The sequence below is a fragment of the Cryptotermes secundus genome, unplaced genomic scaffold, assembly GCF_002891405.2.
Source record: "Cryptotermes secundus unplaced genomic scaffold, Csec_1.0 scaffold1437, whole genome shotgun sequence".
NCBI classification, from domain to species: domain Eukaryota; kingdom Metazoa; phylum Arthropoda; class Insecta; order Blattodea; family Kalotermitidae; genus Cryptotermes; species Cryptotermes secundus.
Genome location: NW_019731298.1, coordinates 441,492 through 466,518, shown reverse-complemented (window position 1 = coordinate 466,518; position 25,027 = coordinate 441,492). Strand labels below are relative to the sequence as shown.

General features: G+C 38.7%; 2 protein-coding genes across 5 annotated transcripts in view; one reads left to right on the top strand and one right to left on the bottom strand.

The window, feature by feature from the left end:
• Positions 1 to 8,342, top strand: part of LOC111867007 (importin subunit alpha-6) — a gene marked incomplete at its 5' end in the record, with an annotated part of 13,455 nt that extends 5,113 nt beyond the window's left edge. The window contains 1 exon segment of the mRNA XM_033752512.1: positions 5,430 to 8,342. Coding sequence (XP_033608403.1) covers positions 5,430 to 5,620 — 191 coding nt within the window.
• A 7,599-nt stretch (positions 8,343 to 15,941) lies between these two features.
• The window catches only part of LOC111867008, an 11,865-nt gene continuing 2,779 nt past the window's right edge, over positions 15,942 to 25,027 (bottom strand). For 2 of the 4 annotated variants that reach the window (XM_023856460.2, XM_023856459.2), the window contains exons 2-3: positions 19,668 to 19,698; positions 15,942 to 17,966 (exon numbers count right to left, since the gene is read on the bottom strand). In XM_023856460.2, coding sequence (XP_023712228.1) covers positions 16,875 to 17,966; positions 19,668 to 19,688 — 1,113 coding nt within the window. In that variant the 5' untranslated portion in view covers positions 19,689 to 19,698 and the 3' untranslated portion in view covers positions 15,942 to 16,874. Of the gene's footprint in view, positions 17,967 to 19,667; positions 19,699 to 22,928; positions 24,820 to 25,027 lie in introns of those variants that run through there. The other 2 variants (XM_033752513.1, XM_023856461.2) reach the window with 2 other exon arrangements.

Below are 25,027 nucleotides of genomic sequence, written 5' to 3'. Positions count from 1 at the left end.
TTTTTTGGGAGACAAAGAGTCCATGTTCCAGAATCAGAAATATTTGAATGGAGAATTTACATGAACCTGAGGCAGAAATACTTAATGCACATAAGCAGGACCATTCTAATGCACTATCAAAAAACATCTACTGAGGTTGCAAGTATTAGAAGCTATATAAAATGTAAAATGGTAAAGTTGTCCCTGTGCTTACCTAATTAAGCACTTCACCATGAAGGCATATGGGGGAATGGATATATAGATCCATATTTTCTTGACTTCAGCACTAGTTGGAGGTGAGTGATCAGCTTCATGCCCCGGTTGCTTTACCCTTGGGGAAAGAGGTCCCAGTACCCATTGGATAGGAGGCTGGCTGGGCCCCAGAGCCAGTCTGGACAATGTGGAGGAAGTGAAAATTCTTGACTCTACCAGGGCTCGAACTCCAACCCCTCGGTTATCCAGTTCATAGTCAATCACTGTGCTACACTGGCTCCTCTTGAGAAGTTATATATGCGTAATAAAATCTGTAACTTCTCAGTTCAGATAATACTAAAGACATTGAGAATGTTGAATTACCCATTACTTTCATGTCTTGTGGACTGACCCAAGTACACAAATAAGGGCTTATATCATATGTAATGGCATTTCACAAATGAGAATCGACTGTGCTGTATATAGGTCACACTCCTATTTTTGAACTTAATAAAAAGGACAACTTTTACATGCATAAATATGGTGTCCTATAGTGGGTATGAACAACTAACTCCATGGAGCAGAATTCTTGAGAAGTTAACAGTCACTCAGTTTGTCAAGAAATTCGTGCCATAGCTCAAGCGGTTAGTCGCTGGTTTCCCACCGCAGCAGCCTGGGTTCGATCCCGGGTCTGGTCAAGTGGGATTCGTGGTTGACAAAGTGGCGCTGGAGCAGGTTTTCTCCAAGTACTTCAGTTTCCCCTGCCAATCTTCATTCCACCAATTGCTCCACAATCACCCTCACCTATCATCTGGGGCTGGTACAATAGGCCAGAAGTGGCTGCAGTACAAGGGACTTAGTCCCACCCCACTAGCGATAAAAAAAATAGTCAAGAAATTCCACTCTTGTTATGGAATCCAGAAGTTCATTTCTATGTTCACAACAGCTCAGTGCTAGGCCCTCATGAGTCAGATGAATTCAGTCCTCACCTTCCTGCCCAGTTTCTTTAAAATCCATTTTAATGGTATTCTCTCATCTGTACGTAGGTCTTTCAAGTGAGTTCTTCCCTTCTGGTTTTTCCATCCAAAATTATGTAAGCATATCTGACATCTCCTATGCATGCTATGTACTTCACTTATCCTCAGTTTGATCATCCTAATAGTACACACTAAAGAGTACAAAGTGTGAAATTTCCTGTGACACCTGTTTTCTTCTTCCTGTACTTTGTCTCTGTTATGTCCAAATATTCTCAGCACCCACCCTCTAACTGTGCTCTTGCTTTAATGTGAAAGACCAACTTTCGCACTCAGACAAAACTACAGGTAAAACTCTAGTTTTATCTGTTTTAATCTTTTTGTTTCTAGATGATAGCAAGTGGGGAGACTCATAATGGAATGATAGCAGCCATTCTCTGAATTTAATCTGCTTTTATTTTTCACGAATGCGGTTTTGATGTGTTAGCAATCATTCAGTTGACAGCACTTTCAAAGGATTTGTTAGCTGTCACTCTGTTATGATTTAGTCCTGAATTCTGGTGATAAGATCTGAACATGTACTTTGTTTTCTTTATTTTTGCTGCAAGCTCAGCATCCTTACTAGCATTTAATAAAGCTTCTGTGTTTTTCTTTGTGGTGGTGTAAACCCCTACACTTGGTTATGTTCCTTTGAGCTCATGCAAGTATGGAATTTTAGATGTTGAGATTATAATTCAGTGGAAAATAATGGGTTTAGGTTAATGGCATGACAAAACATGGTGAGTGTAGAAGTAAAATATACAAGAACAAGGACAGTATTCTGTAAATTATAATTTCAAGGTGTGGGTGGGATGTAGCCTCAATCTGTCTTTTACATACCAGGGTCCTCTCCATTACAGAACTGCATTCCACCATTCTGTCTGTCAGTGTCTGCTGCAGTTTCGTTATTTCAGCCAGAGCTTTGAGGTTTTCAGTCCACAGATTAAGTATTTTTTCCAGTCTGTTGATTTATCTCACCAACACCACCAGTTCAGCACTTCTTGGAGTCCTTCCTGCAACACTGTTCCTAATTTCCTTTTTCATTTTTCTATATTGACCCTACAGTAGTTTTGTTTTTTTTCAGAATATTGGCCAACTGCAGATGCATGCTCAACTGTAGTCAGTTTGTATAACACTTTCAGTTTCTCACCTGAATGAATAAATTTTTTCACGTTTTTTGGAGTAAGAGCATTTGCAGCAATTTCCTGTAGCGTGGGCATGAATAAGGGCAGATAAAGACAAATGAACCAAATATATAAATAGAAAACTGAGAAGCATTTTGCTGTGATGTCTTTATACTGCATGGATATTGGAGCATTAAGTTTCTGAGACTGAAGTAGGGGGACATCACATGCCTGCGTGGCTGTGAACCAAGTTACCATATTGTGGCAGCGGACTGACATATTTCTTAGGCCATGGGTTACAGATGTATAGTAGGTACACAAAAAATATACTGTGAACATGGAGAAACTGTTAGTTCCCTTTAAATATGAGTCCCTCCAGATTTTCTTGGGCCTTCCAAACAGGATATTCTGAAGCTAAGATGAAAATCAGTGGCAATACAGCAGCTTATTTCAGGACATTCTGGATTGGGAAATGCATCAGACAGGGGTTTACCTACATGGACTTCACAATGGCTTTTGTTTAAAAATATTACAGTTGCACTAAAAAGTTTCATGGGTATACTGAATTCAGTGAGAATGTTTTACAATACTGCTGTAATAAAGGAATCACAGATTTTCTTGAAGTCTGTAAACATGTACTCCCATTTTCTTCTGCACTATCACACAAACACTGATTATCAGAATCGTAATGGATCTAATGTGTCAAAATTCACATTGATGATCCCCAATAACTTCTTTTACATATGGAATTAATCTTGAGAGAAAAGTGTTGGATGAAATTTTATGTGTAGTTGGTGTATGGTGATTATGATCACACAAAGTCAGAAATGGCAATTGTATATTGTGTTTTAAACAAATTTGCTTTGGAAGATTTAGTGTGAACATTGCTTTTTACATTTCACAGCCTCTGCATTTGACTTCAGAAGTATGTTTCCCTTTTTCTTCTTTTAAGGAAACTCATTTGACATATAGAGGGTGTGACTGAAAGGTACAAACTTTAGGCATGAGTTCCACATATCAAAACAATAAAAAATGTCCATATTTTCATGATTTTAGAATGATTATAGACAGGTTTTTGATTTGTAATTGGATTTGTTGAATGCTGACATCGGAACTACAAGTAAGTATAGCACTGTCACTAATTCACACACTCAGCAGTTCACTACAGCATATACTAAGTCTTCTCAATCTGCTGTCTCTTCACCGGTCATTGCCTGGTGATGGATTGTCATCTGTTTCTGCACTCATGTTCTTACTGGCTGGTGACCATCTCACAACTAACTCATTGCTCCAGCTGTCCTGCTTATAACATCTTAGTGCAGATCACACAGAAAACACCATTCCTCTATTGCTGTTTCCAGTTGTTGCCATGCAAACATGCTTCTGTTGTACAGCTGTTTCTTTTGCAGTCACTGTTGCCTGGCAACGGTTCTGCATGCCACAATATCAACATGTGTCCAGAAATACCCAATTTGTGAGTTATAGCTGAAAGAGTACATTATAATAAGTGCTCAAAATGCCTTCCATGGGGTTCAATACACACCTCAGCACATTTCCTCATGGACTGCTGCATCCATTTAAAAATGCTGGGGTAGTTGGTGGAGTGCATCTTCATTGTCAACAGGAGCTGCATACATAAGGGATTTTAGGTGCCCCCATTTGTAAAAATTTGGAGGATTCAGATGTGGTGAGCTTGGAGGCCATGCAGTGAGTCCTCTTGTACCTGTCCATTAGTCATAATAGGTGTTGTTGAGAGCATCTCGCACATCATGGCAAAAATGTGCCTGAGCATGTACCATATTTGTAATTGTAATTTATTTCGAGTTCCAGATGATCCAATAAAACTGGTTACAAACCATAGGATATAGAACATGTCAAATATTAATTAAAATATGTCAAGATAAGCAGAAGAACATAAAAGTACAATACAGTCATAAGTACAGTTCAGGTATAAGTTGAGCTCAAGTAAATAGAACATGTCAAAATTATAAAGCAATAAAATAAATGATATAAAAGACAATAAGTATTATCGTAAATACAATAAAACTATTATACAAACAGACTCATATAATTCAATATAGAGTAACTAACATACTATTCATATAAAACAATTAGTTTACAACATCATTCATTAACACTATAATACTCCTCCAAGTCATAAAAACAATGGGTAATCAAGTATCTTCTTAAAGAAATCTTAAATTGCTTGTGTATCCCAACAGTCCCTGTTATTTCAAGAGGCAGATTATTAAATAACTTTATACCTGTAAAGTAAACACCTTTTTGGTACAGTGTTAAGGTGGAAGTTGGGAGATATAAGTTACTACTCTGCCTTGTCTGGAGATTATGTGCATCATGATTAGTAGTGAAAAGTTTTCTATTCTATGATACAAAGAGCAAAACTGAATAAATATATTGTGACTTCAACGGTAAAATTCCAAGCTGCCTGAAAAGATTTCTACATGAATGCCTATTACAATATCCTGTCATTAAACGAACTGCTTTTTTTTGTGCTCTGACTACCAGTGGTACATCTTCCAGCAGCTTTGACAAATCATGTAAGAGGAAATCTTGGCAGTGGTTGCATGTAAGCAGATGTTGCAAAACATGCGGGCCCACCAAACAAATCACCAACAGTCTCTTCCCATACATTAATGCTGAACTGCTGCTGGTAACAGCTGTAACCCACAAATTGTTTCCAGACACATGTTGATATGGACATATCTTCTTGTTTAGGTATGTGGAACTCGTGCCAAAAGTTTGTCCCCATCTTTCAATTACATCCTATATAAAGTAACCCTAACAGTAGTATAAGCATAAGACTGGTTACTTAAATCTTGCTTGTTGTTGGAATTTGGCAAAAAGATACATTTTCTATTTTGTCAGTGCTAACAACGACTGTAGCTTGAATTTATTTGATAATATTCAGTTGTCTGAATGCATTTAAATGTGAGATACTTCCTGTCAGCAGAGTCCTTGTGTGATTTAAATGCTGTATGAACAAAGGTTAAAGAAATTTGAATTGTAAGATGAATGTTCAAGAGATACTGGAACAGTAGTTTTATCCTCTTTTGAAACTCTCAGTATGGCATATGATGTAACTACAGTAATAATATTTCAGGTCTGGACAAGATAGAATTCCTGCAGTCACATGAGAATATGGAAATATACCAGAAAGCATTTGACATCATTGAGCATTATTTTGGAAGCGAGGAGGAAGATTCTCATGTGGCTCCATCAGTAGATCAGGATGCACAGCAATACCAGTTCAATGCAGACCAGAGTGTTCCTATGGGAGGATTCCAGTTCTGAATAGGCTGCCCAGCGTCTGGCCGCTTTATGCCTATGGGCTAGTCGCTGCTTACGTAGGAGATCAATTTGTCTGAGAAAAGACAAAAAGTACCCCTCAAGAAGAGGAAGTATAAAGAAATATATATTATCAGTAATAAGAGAAAACTAAAAAATGTTTGTATATAGAATGGTCAAGAGGTTATGAAATGGTTACAGATGTGCTTTTGTTTAAAGGTGACAACGTGAGTGCCGAAGATAAAAACACATAGGATTCAATAAATTTGTCATGCATAAAAACACCAAAATAAGTAAGATGTGCTTGAAATGAAATTAAAATTGTTCTTTCAGGTTTGTGAACTTATAAACCATATCAAGAACTACAGTAATGAAGCTTTCTGAAAATACTAATGCAGATACACAAGATAGGTAGATATACAGTCTCCTGTAAAATATATGATGGTGTTTAGTTTTCTCTTATTTACAAACAGAACCTTGATTAGGAAAAGTTTGCCTATGCGGTTCAGTGTTTTATGCAGTGTGAATAATTGTGATCTTGCTTTAAGCAGGTTAAAGAAATGTTCACTGATTGTAATTAGAAAACCAAGCAGACCTGTGAATAATTTCATGATGATTTGGTTTGTTATCAGTTTCCCTCCTCCTGTGTTTAATCTGAGATCTTGGAAGTGCTTGATAACTTGCATAAGAAGAAAGTTATAACATAGGTCATCGGTTTAGAAACAAACAGTAACCAAACATTTTAAGTTAAAATCAGGTTTGAATTCCTGTTTTCCACTCTTGATAGAGTGGCTGTGATTAGTGCTGTGTCTTGTCATTGTACATGAGAACTTTAGAATGATTATCGATACAGGGAGATACCAAGGCAATGACTTATACTCTTGATGTAGAAAAAAATTCATTTCTTTATGAAGCCCTGCTAAGAAAGAAGACAGTAGGGTTATTGGTGTGAACCTGTCCAGTTTAAACACTCTGGAATGTTTAGATTGTTTCCAAATAAGATCTGATAGAATTTATAGAATTTGATAAATGTGATTTTCCTTTGATTTGCCCAAAATCATATCATGTTATGATAACATTTCTTTAAAGAAAATCAAGAGTTGAATCAAATTATTCTTCTATCTATACTGACTAGTGCAGGATTCATAGTGTTCCTTTGTTAAATATATTTTTATTCTTCTTGCTAGCTTCAGTCCCTTAAAAATCGAGCACACTATTGGTATCATGTCTTTTCCATGAAATAGTTTACATTATTTTTTTTTAACTACAATACCCTGCTTAATAGTTTACCACTGTGGATCTTAATCCTCATCTCCCACTCAGAGGCCTGTGTTAGATTGTAATTTAATTTTGACATGGGTAACAAAACTTGATATTCTTGACTTCCATTTCTGTTATGTTATTCAAATGATTTGTAATACAGTTCATTTATGCAATATAATAGACAAATACAGTTTTTCTTACTACAACTTTCAGGTTAAGCATATGCAGGCATATGCTTCCAGATGCTTTTTATACACAGATCTGCCACAGGCCTCTCCCTTTCCCTTGTACCTTAAACTCTATGACAAAAAGAAAAGTGTAGGACTTTCTTGTGTGACCAAGACCTTGACTGTGCTGGAGCACATACCAAATTGAAGGCATGTGGCAAAGCAATGTCTCATGCAACTTACTTGCAGGGGATTTTGACGTGTTTGCTGCAGTTTAAGAGAAGGTAGCCAGATATTTACTAGTAAGGAGGTACTCATAGGTGAGTACAGTAATGATTCATTACAGTAATTCACTGAATGAAGATTGAGTGAATATGCAAAAGCAATATGAAACCAAAACAATTCTCCATTTAACATCTAGAGATTTTTTATTTGTACATTATTTTGATACCACTTGGTGCTCTTAAGACTTCTTCTCTTTGTATATAGGATACTTTGAAATATGAGAAGTTAATCCATCTTGTAAAGGTAATTAGTGCAGAAGAAACATTATATTTATTACATGGATTTGACTGATTTGAGGCTCATTATGTTTTGGATTTTTAGTTCCCAACTTATTAATGGACCTCTCAGATCCAGCGCTGAAGGATCTTGAAGCTGTTGTGAAAAGGTATTTTGCTAATCTCAACTCTGACACAACAATCAGACTAGAATAATCTGAATCAAGACTGTTTCTCCTCTTACTTCTGTGACTGAAGACAAAGTGAATATACGGTATTACTTAATTACATATTGTATGCAGTATGTTTAAAAGTGGTACATTATCAAGAAGTTATTGTGAAACTGGTTTTTTGTAACTTTTAATAAATTAATCTGTGATATGTCTTAATGTTTGGAAGTTTTCATCATCCCAAGATGAAAACAGTGGAATATTCTTTGCCTCAAACATACTGTCTACAAATGGCCAGAAATTGAAGGTAATGTTAATGAAAATTTCAATCCTAATTTTTTGTAGTGAAGAAACAAAATAGTGTTGTTTCTGAAATTACACTCTTGTGGGAGTGTAAATTACTGAATTCAGTAATTGCCTTTGAAAACAAAACTAGTCAAGTCATCACCTCATTATATAAAAGGAATAAGAATTTTAATAATAATATTTCTTGAGATGTTGCTAGTGGTTTGTACTCCCATAAAATCTTCATTAAAATTAAAATGATAAGAAGAAAATGGTAAATCAAGAGAGCAAATGTGTACACAGACAGTAAATATATTGCTTCAAATAAAGTGAAAATGAAGTTCATGTGTTCTATAATGGCTTATTGCTATGGTTAAATGGGGCACCCATCTGTAGCTATAAGCATGTGTTCCTGTTTGTCAGATTATAGTATTATATTTTCTGCTCTGCTCAGCAATACAAAAGCAGTGGTGGACCATGATAATGTTCATTCCCCAGTTCAGATCAGAAACACAAAATGTAGGATTTGGGGTTCTCACAGTGATGGTTATGAGGAGTCCTGTCTTCTGGGGTACAGCACTGTGTAGTTTGTTGAAAGTCAACCAACAATTTGGAGGAATATGTCGCCTCCATCTTGAGGGTCAAAAATAGCAAGCTGCTACTTCACGCTGGTTTTTGGTTGACATATTCTTCAACCTTGAAGATGGGGGCAACATATCCCTCCAGAATGTTGGTTGTCTTTAAACAGACTACATGGTGTTATATCCCAGAATGTAGGACTCTTCAGAAGCACAGAAAATTATTAATCTTCGTTTGTCATGTCTATTTGACACTGGTCGCATGAAACTTTTTTTTTTCAACTCCAGGGTATGCTTAATCTCAGAAAATGCCTCCATGAGTGCAGTGCTTCTTTGCCATTGCTATTCGAGAGATGGCTTTCCTGTTACATGGACTTACAGTGATGTGTGATTTTATGTAATACTGGAAACCACAAGTGGGATCTGAATCCATGCCAGGGCAACCATAAGACTGAAAGTATATATTACATAACACAGCTGTGCCCATTATGTTTGAGTAAGAACATACATTCTTTCTATATATGTGATTCTTACTGGACTATCATGTTTGCACTTGACTTTCTGAACTTTCTTAAAATGTTGTGTAATCTTAAGTTCTCTGACCTAACACTGGATACTCGCTATTACATATTGATATAAGTACTCAGATTCATACTCTTTATTTTATAAAATTATGTAGCTGTTATGTTTGCCTCTCACTCTAATATTTAGGCTGTTATTGCCATAATAATCAGATGTGAGCAGACAGCTGGAAATTTCAGAATAAATTCCATATAAACAATGTATTAGTCATGCAGATTATCATGGATGAACATAGAGAAACCATAAGATTATACTATGGCCTGAGTGCACAAGGGGGTTGACACGTGCTGTCTTGCATGTGCCTCTTGTTTACAGTAGATTCCAGACCTTCCCTTCCTCAACTTTTCAGGGAACACCATCAAGTCTACTTACAAAGGTGCATACTATACTAGAATGTGTGTGGGCATAAAATTATGGTTGGAAGGCAAGGACAAGTCAGTTGAGTCTCATTATGAGCCTGAAGCAGATGTGCGCAGTAGTGCAAGAGAAACAGACATGCCGTGAAATGCAAGTAGTTGGAGATAAGAGAAACTGATGACAGATTGTAAGTTGCTGCTAGCAGTTAGATAGTAATCATTCCTAACTTAAGTGTTAAACTGGTGTCAGAAGTGGAATTCAAGATCAGTTCAATATTACAGGTGGTTTTGGAGCACTTGATAGAACTCAAAAAGGTCATAAATGCCAGCCAAGAAGAACTTAAAAAGGAACTGAGCACTAGCCAAGATAAATTGGTGGCCTGTCAAGAACATAAAAAGGACATATGCACTGGCCAGGAAGAACTAGAAAGTGAAATATGTGACATAAAGGCTGCCCAAAGTGAATTTGAGAAAACAATAAGACGTGCCAGACAGACAGTTAAATGATGTTTTGGCAGTGGTTAAACAGCAGCCTCAAGATCCTCACAAGAAGTTTGGTAGTGAGCTGTTGGTGACATAACTCAATGCAGAAGTGACTCAACACAACTTGGAAGCCACACATCAGGTGTCTGAGACACAGTTGGCATTGGTGGAAGCCCATACAAGATGTGGAGGCAGCGGAACGCAAGGACCAGCACCATCATGCTGAAGCCACCAAAGCTTGACTGTTCCACATCTTGGACAGCCATGCTTAACTTGCCATTCTGCAGCATCCCAGCTGAAGTGACATACAGGGATAGCATTAGGGCACTGAAGAGCCACTGTGGAGACCACAAGCTGGTGGTGGCCTGCTGGTTTCAACTTAAAACTAGTTGAGTGAAGTTTCTACAAGAATTTGTAGCAGCTGTTGAGCAGTTAGTCTGCTGGGCTCTTGTTAACACTTTGTGGACCGGCGATTTAAACATTTAAATCACCCTGGGGACTGGCATTTTTAAACCTACTACCCTAACTTGTGCACTGTTCACTTTAAAAATTAATATAAAATCTCCTAATTAATTTTATGAACTAAAATTTTTGGAACACACTTACCAATGCTCCTAGAAGTGCTTGAGAGTGTGATATTTCTGGAAACATTCCCCTTTGTGAAGTGGCATTACACAGAACTTACACATGTAGACAGTCATACTCCTTTTGTTGTGTACTGTGCAAACATGGCATCGCCTAGAAGGCCGCTTCACCTTGGCATGTTAACTCTTCACAGTTTTCACGAGGGTATGTTTTCGCATATCACCTGAGAGTTGCGCAGGGGGCTCCACATGAGGCCTGCGTGGGGTGGCAGTTGATGGACCTGGTCGCACTAAGTTTGTGTCTGCCGCCACCGTCTGGTCTGTAGCCCAGGCTTTTGCCACATTCAGCAGAAATGCCTTGTATTTCATTTTTGAATGATTTTTGAAAACCAAAAATAAATTGAAAATGGCACAATTTATAAGCCACAAGGCAACTTTCTTTGTCCACTTTACTGTTTTCCGAGGAAGAGAATAATAGGCCAAGTACTGATCGGCTCTATCAACTCCCTTCATGAACATATTATACTCAGAAATACAAACAGGCTTCTTTACCTGTCCATGTCTCCTTTGAACATCAACTATGCTCAAATTGTGAATTGTGGAAATCATATTCACAACATGAGTATCACTCGAGGACTGAAGAAGAATATCCCCCTTCCTCCTGAATGTGGTTTCACGGATTTACATTCCTCTTTCAGATGTGGAGGAAGGCCTCTGTTCACCCTAATTGTTCCACAGACAAGTACTTTTCTCGAAAGTAGGTGTTCTGCAGTTGCCACACTGTTATAATATTTGTCTTGATAGACATGGTAATTTTGATCAAGATAGGGTTCCAAAACAGCAAGAATAGTTTCTTGTAATTTCTTTCTTTACCAGAATAAATTTTTAAATTTCCAATATAGCCTGAAGTGTTTTTAGTAACTACATGAACAAGTAGGCCATACTTTGTATGTTTCCCAGGATTATATGTTCGCATGCGAAGCCTTCCCCTCCAAGGAATCACAGATTCGTCCAAAGACAGTTGTTGGTTTGGCATATAAACTGTCTGAAATTTCTGAACGAAAAAGTTCAATAAGGGTTGAATTTTGAAAAGCCTGCTTGTTGATTGTGGTTGCAGTTCATTATCATTGAAATGCAAACACCACCAAATTTGCTCAAATCTCTTACGGCTCATTAGTTTGCCGAAAATTGGAATTTCTAAAAATGGATCTGTTGACCAGTACTCTATCAGATTATCCCTCCTTGTATGGCCCATTAGAAAGATTATTGCAAAAAATTTTCTCATTTCTGCTGAAGTGACATCCACCCACTTCAATGCCTTATAACTTCTGTCATAATGTTCACGGTGTTGGAGATAGTATCGGTTAGTTTCCTGACATAGCATGTCAAAGAAACTATCTCCAAAAAACAGTTCTGCTACTTCAGACACTTGTGTTGGGGCCGATGGAATTTGCTTCACCCCTGGATTTCCAGTAAACTGTCCCAAAGCAGGCGTTTTGTCTACTTTTCCCCATGTGGCTGTCCCCACAATGTTGCTACCCGCACTTTCGTTGGAGCTACTTTCACTTTCACTTTCACTGTCTGTGGCCACAATTTTTTGTTCGCCCCTACCACACTCACTATCAGATTGTGAGTCGCTGTCACTAGCAGACTCACAAGGGATGTCAGATAGCTCATCGGAGAACAAGTCAGATATTTCTTGTTCTCCGAGAAAACACTTGGACCTCAACCTCTTCCGACCTTGATCCATTCTGCACTAGTAGCTTCCTGCCTGGTGCGTGCAGCTGGAAGATGAACAAAGACATTTTCTTTTGGAGTGGGAAAGGAAAACAGTTGGGTCATGTTACTGACTACGAAGCAAACATTCAAATGGTCTCTCACGCACCAGTCATGCGTCTGCCTGGCGCCAGTGCAAGGTATAATGTGTTTCAACATAACATGTCCTAAAATCAAAATAATATGCCACCGGTCCACCACGTTTAAAAGCACTGGGCATAAAAATATGTCACCGGTCCGCAAAGTGTTAAGTTACCCAAGGACTCCATCCAGAGGGAGGCAGCCTTTGCATTCTTCAGTGGAGTGAAGAACTAGGAAGTGAAATAGCACCTTGTGTGCAATGAGAGGTCACCAATCACCTAGCTCCTCAGGACTGGACAACCTATATGCTGGCAGTATGGTGACATAATATTTGAGAAGAGGCTGGAGTATGACCACAGTCATTTCCCCATTTGATGGTCAGCAACAAGCTGATACCTGCTCGTTGTGGGAGAGTTGTGATTATGAGAATAGAGGTCCTCGTGAAGATGGCAAAAATCCTAGCGGGACCAAGTTTGAATGCTGCTAGGATAGCTAAACATCGCGAGGGGCAGGACCATACCAGCAGAGCTGCACTCTCTGGAAGACCCTACACTGGCCTGTGTAGTAATCTCCACATCTATACAAGGTAAGTACTCCCCAAGTATTATTTTCATCAGTACATTATTGTGTGATTTGTATTTATTAATTCAAGGCCTTCTCTGAATGACGTGCCCAGTATTTCTGGCTGTAAACTGATTTAGAGAGGAGAATATTTGGACCGAAGAGGGATGAAGTGACAGGATGTGGGAGAAAACTGCATAATGAGGAGCTTCATAACTTGTACTATTCTCCAAGTATAATAGAATGATCAAGTCAAGGAGGATGAGGTGGGTAGGGCATGTAGCACAAATGGGGGAGATGAGGAATGCATATAGGATATTGGTGGGAAAGCCATAAGGAGAGAGACCACTGGGAAGACCAAGGCATAGGTGGGTGGGCAATATTAAAATGGATCTTAGAGAGCTAGAATGGGATGGTATGGACTGGATTTATCTCGCTCAGAATATGGACCAGTGGAGGGCTCTTGTGAACATGGTAATGAACCTTCAGGTTCCATGCTGGTAAATTCATGAGTAGCTGCAGATTTGACTTCTCCTCATGAAGGGCTCAGTTCCATAAGTAAGTAAGTAAACTGTTTTAGAAATTGGCCAATGTGTAATTCTGTTCCCTTGACAGAAAAAAAAGACTTTTCACTGATTGGGAAAGTCTTATTTGAGCCCTTAGTTACTTTTTCAATTTTTATTTTGTCTGGAAATATCCATACAATTTGGCCTTTGCATTTTCCCTGCATCATAATTATGACAGTATTCTCAAAGACCTTAAACTTTAAACTGACCGTAACTGCACAACCCCTTCCAACTTTTCATAATTGCATGAGTAAAGGGAAGTGCTACACATATGATCAGACAGCAGCTTTTTCACACTCTGGCTAAATACATCCTAAAGGAAAATAATTCATGGTGTCTTACAGAGAAAAATGGATTGGAGTCAAGATCAATCTGGTCATGGAAATGATAACTGCAACACCCTTTACAATTACTGTATTCCAGATAGCTGCTTTAATCCAACTTAGAACCATGAACCTGTATTTGATGGAAAAATTTCCATACTGTCCACACTAGTTCTGAGGCCCACCCAGCAGGCATCGGGAGCTCCTTCCCTGGATGTAATGCAGCTGCGGCATAAAACTGACCAGACATCTCTCTCTAGTAAAGACATTAAAAATGAGTGGCGAAATACCTCCACTCCCCCATATGTCTTCTTGGCGTGGCACTTCAGCATAGGCACCAGTACCTTCTGTCTTACTGTAACAGAATTCCATACCATATTCAATTTCTAACATCTCATAACCAAACTGCTATCCCAGAAACACAATTTTTGATGGGAAAATTTGTGATGTTTTTGTATTACAGCAAATGCTGGCAGCATACTGTGTAGAGAGATGCAATTCAGCAAGTGAAAATGTGAGAATATATGGTCAAGTTCACCACCAACATCTACATTTCAGTCTCAAGTTCAGTCATAAATGGAAGGGCCCCTGCAATACAGTTGGTAAGATTTACTTATTTTGTATTATGTCTAACATTCTCCAGACATCCAAAGTAATTGCATTTCATATTAAGATCATAGAAAACTGTTAGCCTTCCACATTTTGGCTTACTTTAAAAATGACAATGATTATTATTTAGGAAAGCAACAAATATTTTCAATTAAATAGTTGCTTTGCTGTTTATTTTTGTCGACATGGCAACATATTCATCAGCACTGTGTGGTATGAAGCATAAGCATGTTCCTGTGATGAAAATGGAAATTAACCAAAAGCTGGAATTCTGAGTAATTATATAAAAGTTGTATTTTTGCAATTATTAAGAACCGTTTTTAACTCTTCTCCACATACACACACCCACACGCAATAAAATTGAAAACTTTCTCTACTTTTGCATACCAGACTAACTAGTTTGTACCAAAAAGGAGATTGACAGGATAGGGGAAAATACACTAGGAGTGTTTAGCTTCTGAAATGTGGTTATGAATATGAAATATTTGTAGGCTGTCAGCTGAACTTTCAAGTTCTAAAACTGTAGATTTCTTGAATGGTTACCAACTTCCTAGCAAAACCATATACCAGGGAACAAGTGAATAATCAGGGATAAGCTGCTAGGTAATAAACTGTGATTTTACTAGAAAAATTAACCATATACATTTCAATGGACAGATTAGTCAGCCATGTTTCTACTGTTAGGGAGCTATATGGTTCATAATATAAACAATGACAACAAATTTAAGTTTTCATATTTCTCATAGTACCATCAAGCACATGCCATAATCACTTCTGCCCACATCCACTTCATTTCACTGTACATTATTAATCATCTTTTTGGATCATTGTTACATAACCTCTACAGTTCTCAGATTATGATACAATTTAGTCTTATTAATGGATAACCAACATTTTAGAGGAATATACTGCCTCCATTTTCAGTGTTGAATCCTAAAGATGGAGGAACCACCTTCCTCTGAAATGTTGGTACCCACTGATAAGACTACACTGTATCAAACCCAGAAGGCCATAATCTGAAAACATGCCACCGAGAAAACCTAAAATGTTAACCTCTGTTGTTGAGGCAGCAACTTAAAAATAATTTGGTCAGCATTTATATCAGTGGGTTTTTATTACCTGTTTTAAAAGAAAGGGATCTTTCTGAAGTAAATTGTCTGCAAACTGTTCTGAGTTTAAAGCCATTCATTTTTACAGATCTTCAGGCCACTAAGTACAGAAGTTGGCATAACAATGATATGTAAAATATTTAGGAAATACCAGTTTTGAATTCCAAGCTACCCTGACTGAATGTACAGTGACATCATTCTACACTGAAAGTGTTTTGTCTCTGTACATCCATAGCTTCAGAGAAGTCAGTATGTGTTTCTCCCTCCCCCCTACATCTAATTAAATCATATAACAGAGGAGACTAGTATAAAAAATAACTGAAACAACTGAGTGCCTGTTTGGAATACCATTTTTATTTTGTTTTTGATATTTACAATATAAATTATTTTGTACCATGAACTCAATATGTGTATCTTCAATTTAAAAAACAAAATACTGCATGAAAATCATATTATCTAGTTTACTCAGTATAATGAAAAATTAAAAATATGTTAGAATATTTATTTACATCACGAAAGTACAGTCCCAGTTCAGTTATGGCCATAACTGTAACAACTGTAACAGCAGGTATTACTTAAAACTAAATTAACTTAAACAAACTGAAGAGTACAATCTTCTGGGTTGTAACACCATGTAGTCTGGAGACAACCTCACAATTTAGAGGAACATATCACCATCTTAAGGGTCGAAGAGTAAGCCAAGCAGAGAACTCCAAGGCCTACAACCCAGAAGATCATAATTAAACTTAAATTCATCCAATATATCAATTCCATACTTAACATTACGAATTTCACTAGAAATGTGTCCAGGATGAAAATTATTATGTAAGTACTAATGCCACATTTTATTTTTCTTAAAGAGCATTAGCCCACTATGTGCAAATAAAATCACAATGAAGCTAAAAGATGTATCCAGTGATTCTCAATTTTTTTTGCCTCAAATAGACTACTCCTTCTGCAGCAGGGCTAAAGGGAATAAGCACAAAGAATCACTGTTATAATATTAATTACAGATATTCACAAAAAGCATATAATATCTCAACTTTAAACATTATAACAAATTATAAAAAATGCTTTCTAGAAGAGCAGAAAATTGACAACATGTAACTTTATTACATAATTTTCAGATATCTTACCAGACATCATTATTTAACCACAGCCATATTAAGAAATTTTTTTTTTAAATATCTACCAAGGCAAAATATGGAAATCTTAATTCCCACTTTAATGCTGAATGGAACACATGTACAACAATACTGTAATGACTTTAAAGATGTTCTCTTTCTGGAACTATAGCTCCTTCTGGACATGACATATGATGCTTTTCAGGCATTATTACCAAGACACTATCTGTGATTCGCACAATTAGAGGCATTAATTGATCTCTATCTATCTGACCATTCCACAACTTCCGTAATTCCTTCACTGCCAAGCTGGTGGGGTTGTCCTGAGCATGGATAACTCCTGAAGCTTTCATAGTAAATAAAAAAACAGCCTTATCTACAAGAGGTGTCACAGTGTCACAGAAACAATAGAAAGATTGGGCCACATTAGCAGATACCTTATGGAGATCTTTTACTATCATTGTGCGCCGCTCTTCTACCATGGGGCGATATTCCTCCATCAGTATCCCATAGTCTTCACCAAGTGTCTGATTTTTCTCAAGGTTTGCTCCATCTAAGACAATAGGATTTTTGTTTTTAGCACTGAGGAAGTGAGCAGATATGTTACCAATCTTCCATGCAAGGCAAGCTGGTGTCTCTCCTTCGGTCTCATAAAGCAGCACAAATACGGATGGCTTTGCAGGTGTTCGTTGTACGTCTTTGATACCAGCTAAAAATGCTATCCACGTGGTGTTCAGTTGTGATGGAAACTGATTATGAATATGTTGTATATCCATTCTTAAATGTTTTTCTGCATACTCCTGTGCACCACATGAATTATACTCTTCTGCATACTCCTGTGCACCACATGAATTATACAAGTACACACAGATTCCCACTATGACTACAGTGCATGATAATAATATGGTCCATTTATACATAATGTATGCATGTATCCCAGCCTTTCGTGGTTCCTCTTTTCTAAATACATATTTTGAAGAGCTTTGTGCACATTCTTGAACAGTGTGATATTCCTGTTCTGATTCTGTATCTGAAACATCCTTAATCACAACTTTCTGGATATTTCCATTATCACCATTGTTTCTGCACTCTGGAGGTTCTTCTAGCGGTACTTCTTGCTCCCTTCCATATTTCACATTCTGGTGCCTCTGGTGACTACTGCTTTGGGCCGCATCACTTGTATCCATCTTGTAAAAATGAATTGGTTTCCGTGATCGAGGGCTATAGAGATTTTCCTAAAAGATATTGAACACATTATGAGAAATTATTTTATAACGCATATGTTGTTTAATTTTTTTACATATTTATCTGAAACATTAAAAAGTAAAGAATGCACATTGTCTTTTGGGATATGTAGTGCCATATGGTCTGTTAAATTGTTACTGTTTCGGAGGAACTTCTGACCTCCATCTTCAGGGTGGAAGAATCATTCTTCTACCCTGAATATGGAGGCAGCACATTCCTCCAAAATATCTGTAACAATCTCCAAGACCATTAATGCATCACACCCCAGGAGACAGTAAGCTTCAGTCACTGCTGTAAAATGACAAATTTCACATTCCTTCTGATGGATGCAGTAAATTGAATCTGTGATGCTATATTATCTGACTTAATGGCTTGAATTAAAGTGTAGGATGTTACCTACAGTTCCTCCTTTTTACCATTTCTGGAACCCTAACATAGGATACTACTAAAACCAACCTTCGAGAAATAAGGCGTGAGGAAGTAAATTGGATTCAATCAGCCCAGGATCTCTATCCAATGGAGAGGATTTTGTGATCATTCAAGTTCCATATATGGTAAGGAGTATCCTAACCTGATCAGAAATAGCAAATTATCACGAATGACTGCTCCATAGAGTAGGAAAAATTCAGTCTCACAACAAATGACGAGATCATGCTTTCAACAATATAAAGTCCCAAGTATCCAGAATTAACTTTTGTGAAAATGACCCTGATATGAAAGCATGGTTTAGTGGATTGAAAACACTGCCACTGGGAGCCATTAAGCCAAACACTAGCTGCAAATCCTCAAACATCAGAAGAAGAAACAACTGATCACATGACTACTGGGTTAGGTTATATAAATGGCAAGAATAAATAAATGATGGATGCAATTTGTTACACCAAACTGGGGGGGGGGGGGGCTACTGCACATATTTAAAGCAGACTACAGCCAAAGACACTGAAATTTCCTGTCTAATGAATCATAAATTGGTACATGTTAGGGAGTTCGCAGATGTGGTCAATTTTTAAGTATCATTTCAAATTTTAAAAGAAGAAAACCATAAAAAATCCCACAACCTCAACAACCAAACCCCGAACTTTGCCAAAGAAAAGCAGGAGAAATATAACCACTGTACCACATCTTATTTGTCTGAAATACTGAACCTCTAATTCTAAGTTCGCACTAACTTCAACGACAAGCAGCGGTTGCTTGTTTGGTATAGTTTGCTTGTGGACTAAAGCCACATAGTTTTTTAATCAGAACCAGGGCAGCAGAAATTGTAAATGCATGATCCACTTACAATCAACATACTAAAAACATCAGTTTATAAAAAGAACTGACAAGTGCATACACTTTTACATTATTAAAATAAATGGCATAAAGTTATATGATACATAACTAAAGAACATTCAATCAGTGTTCAGAATAAAATAAGGTGCCCAAACTGCAGAGTTAAACTATGAAACTGAAAGAAGACACGTGCATTCCAACCCTAACTGTGTCATCTGTTTGCTAAGCAATGCTACTATGTATATGCTGTGATGATGTTTCTGAGTAAGTTTTTCTATGGGGTGGGACCTTAAAATTTCATTTATTGAAACTATGCAACCACAGAATGGCAATTTTCTAGCCTTGTTGCCACTGGATTTGCTGAAGTCTTCTGTGCCAAACACACAAGACTACAAAAGCCTCTGTCATGAAGCACTTACCTTCTTTCCTCTTGTCATCATACAACTGCACCTGCAAGAACATATACTAGTCAACATGACAATATCTTCTGTTTCCATGCTTATGTTCTTACTAGCTGGTGACGGTCTCACAACTAACTCACTGTCAAGTCAGAGTCAAAGTCACATTGCAACTGACGGTCGGTCAGTCTGTCTGTCATGACAAGATTTTTTTTTTCTTTATATGAAAGTTACTGTCCTGTCCATTTGGGGCGCCCTCTCTGATGAGAGGTCGGTTCTGTCATTTGTCAGTCATAGTCCGTAGTCAGTATTTACATATATTTACAAATTTAATCTTAATTCCTATTTCTATGTACAATATATACAAGGCCTCTGTCAATCCAGGCTCAGTATAGCAGATTATGCCCTATTTCTAGTGGTATTCGCTACCCCGTCAGTCTAGTCACTTGAACGGTCGTATGCCTGACTGCCGCCAAGTTTAAGCCTCTTATACGTTGTGGTGGGCTTCGCCTTGTCCAATGTTGCTAACATTCTTATTATCACGATTTTGTATGACTTCTGGTTGTTGCCTGCATAATTTTGTTAAACAGTCATATACATATGAGATTCTGAATGCCACGTGCAAATCGTGGATCAGTGTGTACCTTGGAAAATTGCCGATGGTGCAGAGAACCTTGTTTTGCAGGCGCTGCAATTTCATTAGATGGGTGTCTGCCACAAATTCTCAGGCGGGACTAGCATAAGTCATTATGGATCTAATAACAGCTTTGTAGAGGATCAGCTTAATATTAGTGCTCAATCGCTCACTTCTGAATAGGCAATATGCTCTAATGAATGTTCTGAAGGCCTTGGCTTCAATCATTTCTATGTGTAATCTCCATGTAACTCTCTTATCAAAGATTACACCTAGATATTTTGCACTATTTACAAATGGAATATTTTGTCTCTTTAGAGTAAGAATAGATTCAGGCAGTCGACGACTACAAGAGAAACAGACCCCAAGTCTTATCTTCATTAATTTTAATGTTCCAGCGCTCAAACCAGGTCTCCATTGAGCTTAGACCACGCTGGAGTTTTCTGACAATAAATCCCTCCTTGCCATCTGTCGTATACGGACAGGTGTCGTCTGCAAAGGGGGCCAGATGAACACCATGAGTTTGGGGGGCATCATTAATGTACAGACTGAAAAGAGTATGGGACAGTACCAAACCTTGTGGCACTCCTGATTGCATTTCCCTTGGCGTTGACATTTCTCCTTCAACCGAAACCCTGAATTTACGTTGAGAGAGAAATGACCCAATAAGTTTGGTCAAACTGTTCAAGAATTGCAATTTTGATGACTTATACAGCAAACCTGAGTGCCATGTGGTATCAAAGGCTTTTTCGATGTCCAAGAATACTGTGGACGTAGACATTTTATTGTTGAAATTAAGGGTCACATGGTCTGCCAGCCTCACACATTGCAGTGTCATGCTGCGACAAGCATGAAATTCAAACCAGCTTGCACTGAGCAGGTCTCTTTCATCAATGTGTTTTTGGAGCAATTTCAAAATCACTTTTTTGAATAGTTTTCCTGTTGTGGACAGGAGGCTGATTGTACGTAAATTTTGCAGGAATTTCCGGTCTTTACTGGGTTTAGGTAAAGTTATTACTTTTGCTTCCTTCCAAGTGTTTGGAAAATGAGAGAGCCGAAGACAATGATTGAATAATTGAGTTAGGTGAACAAATGGTCGCCTTGCAAGGTGCCTGAGGCATTCATTTGGGATGCCGTCAATTCCGCAGGCCTTTTGCAATTTAAGGGAGTTTATTAATTTCTGTATGTCACATGGTCTGATCCTTTGAGGGGGGTTGTCATCTATGGTTTCAAGCAGAGCTTGAACTCTAGCCTCCACCTGCCATTCATGGTTTTTGTCACACAGGACATGTGGTGTGAACTGAATTTCCAAACAGTCAGCAATTTCATTGGCTTTTTCGAAAGGATGGAATTTAAGGCCAGAAGCACCATGAACAACAGTTGGTGCCCTTGGTCCGTCCCTCTTTAAGAGGGATTTCACAATTGGCCATATACCCTGAGGTGTGACTTCAGTGTTACCTATTTTGTTTCCCACCATTCAAGTGCCTTTTTTCAGGCCGTTCACCTGATTGATTTTGTGACCCAATTGATTGCTGTTTTACATGCTAGATCCCTCGTTTCTTGCCATAATTTTTGAAGCCTCTGCTTATGTTTTATCAAACGATCTAGACCAGGAAGGTCATTGTTTATGTCCAAAACTATTAACTTTACTTGTCAACAATCTATATGCCGAAGCAATAGACACTGCAAATTTTCGTGCCGCTTTATTGGCTTCTACCCCAGACTTAATTTCTATTTTAGGTGATATTAACTCAGAGGCGAGGCTCTGAAACCGCTCCCAATCTGTGAATTTTTCTATAGGTTCCGAAAGATTCCTAAGTTTACGTGATCCAGTATGTGGAATACTATTGGTAGGTGATCTGAATCCAAAATATCTGAGACAATGACATCTGACATTCTGATATTTTTGTGAACCACAATATCCAGCACGTTACAATTTCCTGCAGGGGAATAATGCGTGGGGCACTGTGGTGCTGAAATTTCGAATTCACTCATATCAAACAAATCCACGAGTTTCTCGCCTGAGGGGTTTGAAACTATGCTATTCCAAAATGGGTGTTTAGCATTGAAATCACCTGCCAAAATTGACTTACATCTAAAGCTTAAGAGCTTAGTGATGTCAGCATCAATCCAGACCCTGCCTGGGGATTTATAAACAGCTGCAAGCAGTACTTCACTGTTACCAATCGGTATGCAGAACCCTGTCGCTTCTACTGAAATAAGGGGTGGTAGGTCTACATGGTTATGGGGAATTTCTTTTCCAACTGCAATGGCAGTTCCGCCTTTTCTGCTCGAGTGGCGGTTGGTTCTATAAATGTGGTAGTTTGGAATAAAGAACCTCTCATGAGGTTTCACATATGTCCTAAAAACAGGATCACATCTATGTGTAGATCTTGCAGCTGTTTACTGAGCTCATAGTGCTGCCTCCCAATGCCATTCACATTAAATGCTATGACTCTGAGTCGGCTATGAACTATAGTGGCCATTTTGTTTAACCAGATTTAATACCATTTTTGTAATGACCACTATTTTGTCCTCGTCAGACACTGCATCATTGAACTCTGTCATAATCTGCTGTACTACAGTCACTACTCTCAACATACTGTCGAAAGGTTGACTGATTACATGAGGAGCCTGATCTGACTGGCCTGTTTCTGCAGTGCAGGAGCCAGTACAATCTGCTTTCTTGCTGTGGTTGGACAAACCACTGGAACATGGTTTTCCTGAGGGTGCTTTTGCTGCTGTACTGCGCTGCCTTGGAGTGTCATCACAAAGGAGACACCTGGGGTGACGATGTTTGAGGAGAACACCCTCCTCGTGGTAGTCTTGGGCGCTCTCTGCCCCTTCCTTTTCTGCTGCTCCTCCTTGGCATGTCTGCGACCCCGATAATTGGCGGGATGTGGTTTTTCTCCCTCTGCCAACCAGCAGTTGCAGCATATTGGAGTGGAGGCAGAGTTTCCCTTTTCTGGGCACTCCTTCTGTAGGTGGCCACCTCCGCACCACAAACAACATAGAGGTTGCTTGCAGTTTGCCCAAACATGGCCGAACTGCTGACAGCTGTAGCACTGTGTAAGCCCGTTTTGTGCTTTGTACGCCTCTACCCTGATGGCAATGTGGCAGAGGTTGGTCAATCGGAAGTTCTTGGGACTTCTACGTTCTGGGTTGTGTGATAAGGAACAAGGAAAGGTTGATGGTACTTGTTCCTTCTGGAGGTGTCAGACAACTGGTTGACATTTTTTTGATGCTAATGACATGGACTCACCATTCCATCACAGATATCCTCTGCTGGAGTATTTTGTGGGAGGTGACGGATGACCGCTTTGATGGATTTTTCTATTTCGGGTAATACAAAGAATATGAAAGGTTGTTACCCTCTAGGAATTTTTTTATGGCTGAAAAGCCTGTCAGTTATTTTTTGACAATTCTGATCCTGTTCCTGGTGTTGCAGAACTGAAAACTGCCCGTGACAATGTCTTTGTTTTTCCTCTGCAACTGTATCAGGTTAGTCATAGAGGTTAGCACAATGGGAGGCGGCCTACTTGCCTTGATGCACGATGGCTGCCGCTTTTCTCTGTCTGGCTGTCTCCTCCACAACATCCATTCCTGATGTCCTCAGATTTTTTTTGTCAGTACCTCACCTTGGGATCGTATCCTAGGATCCCGCGGTCCACATGTCAGCTTCGGTCTTTTCACCTATTCCTCTGAGGAGTTTCGCCTGTGTCTCCTTTGTTCGTGAAATTCCTCAGGTGATTCCGTTTGTTCTGGGAGTAGCGAGTCTCACGTTTCCCTGTGTATGGCAGCGTACATGCGCAGAATGGCTGTAAAGAGCGCCTTTCGATCGAGGTGATTATAAAGCACTGTCCTCTCAGCTTTGGATTTTGTGATTAATTCTTTCCATACTGCTCTGTTTCCATTTACAGAGGGTGATGTATGGATAAGCTGCCATATTGTTTCTAGGCCACTATTCAGTAGTTCTATTTCTTCCTGGCAGTCAGGATTCTTTGCATTTAAATCTTTGTGGTTCTTCTCAAAAGACTCCATGATTGCCTTCCAGCATGTTTCACACACTGTCGACTCCGTCATTTTGCTTGCTTACTAGTCCGTATGCAGACAGGATGGTCCCACCACTGACACACCAGCCGCACCACTCTTGTATTATAGTTTAGAGTTTCAATTCAACCAGACAATTCTGTCCTACTGAATAGAAGACACCTAATATGTTGCTTTCTGATATTACGACTGTTGCTCTTCTTTGCGTGTGTTCTCTGGGAAGTCTAAAAATTGAATCACTCACTGCGAGGCCCATTAGCTCAGTTGCTATAGTGTCGTGCTAATCTCCCCCTCTCCCTTAAACACTGAACAATAACTCGTCATTTTTCACTGCACTGTGTCACTCACTCTGAACTCCTAGCTACTCTCTAATCAAATGCTCTATTTCTGCACTCTCTGTCACGTTCTCTCATTGTCAAAGTCACACTGCGACTGACGGTCAGTCAGTAAGTCAGTAAGTTTTGGTGTCGAGACCCATTTGGGGCTCATGACCAGATATTAATTATCTGGACAGTTACAGTCTTGTTTCTGTGGGGCACCTTCTCTGATGAGAGGACGGATCTGTCTTTTGTATATGCTGCTGGTCCTTGCCAGCGCAGTCTTACTCGGGTCCGAGTCCCTTGGGACTTGCGACCATATTTTACTGTCTCAGAATTGAGACTTCCCTTTTCGTCGCCTCCTACGACTCACAGGGTCA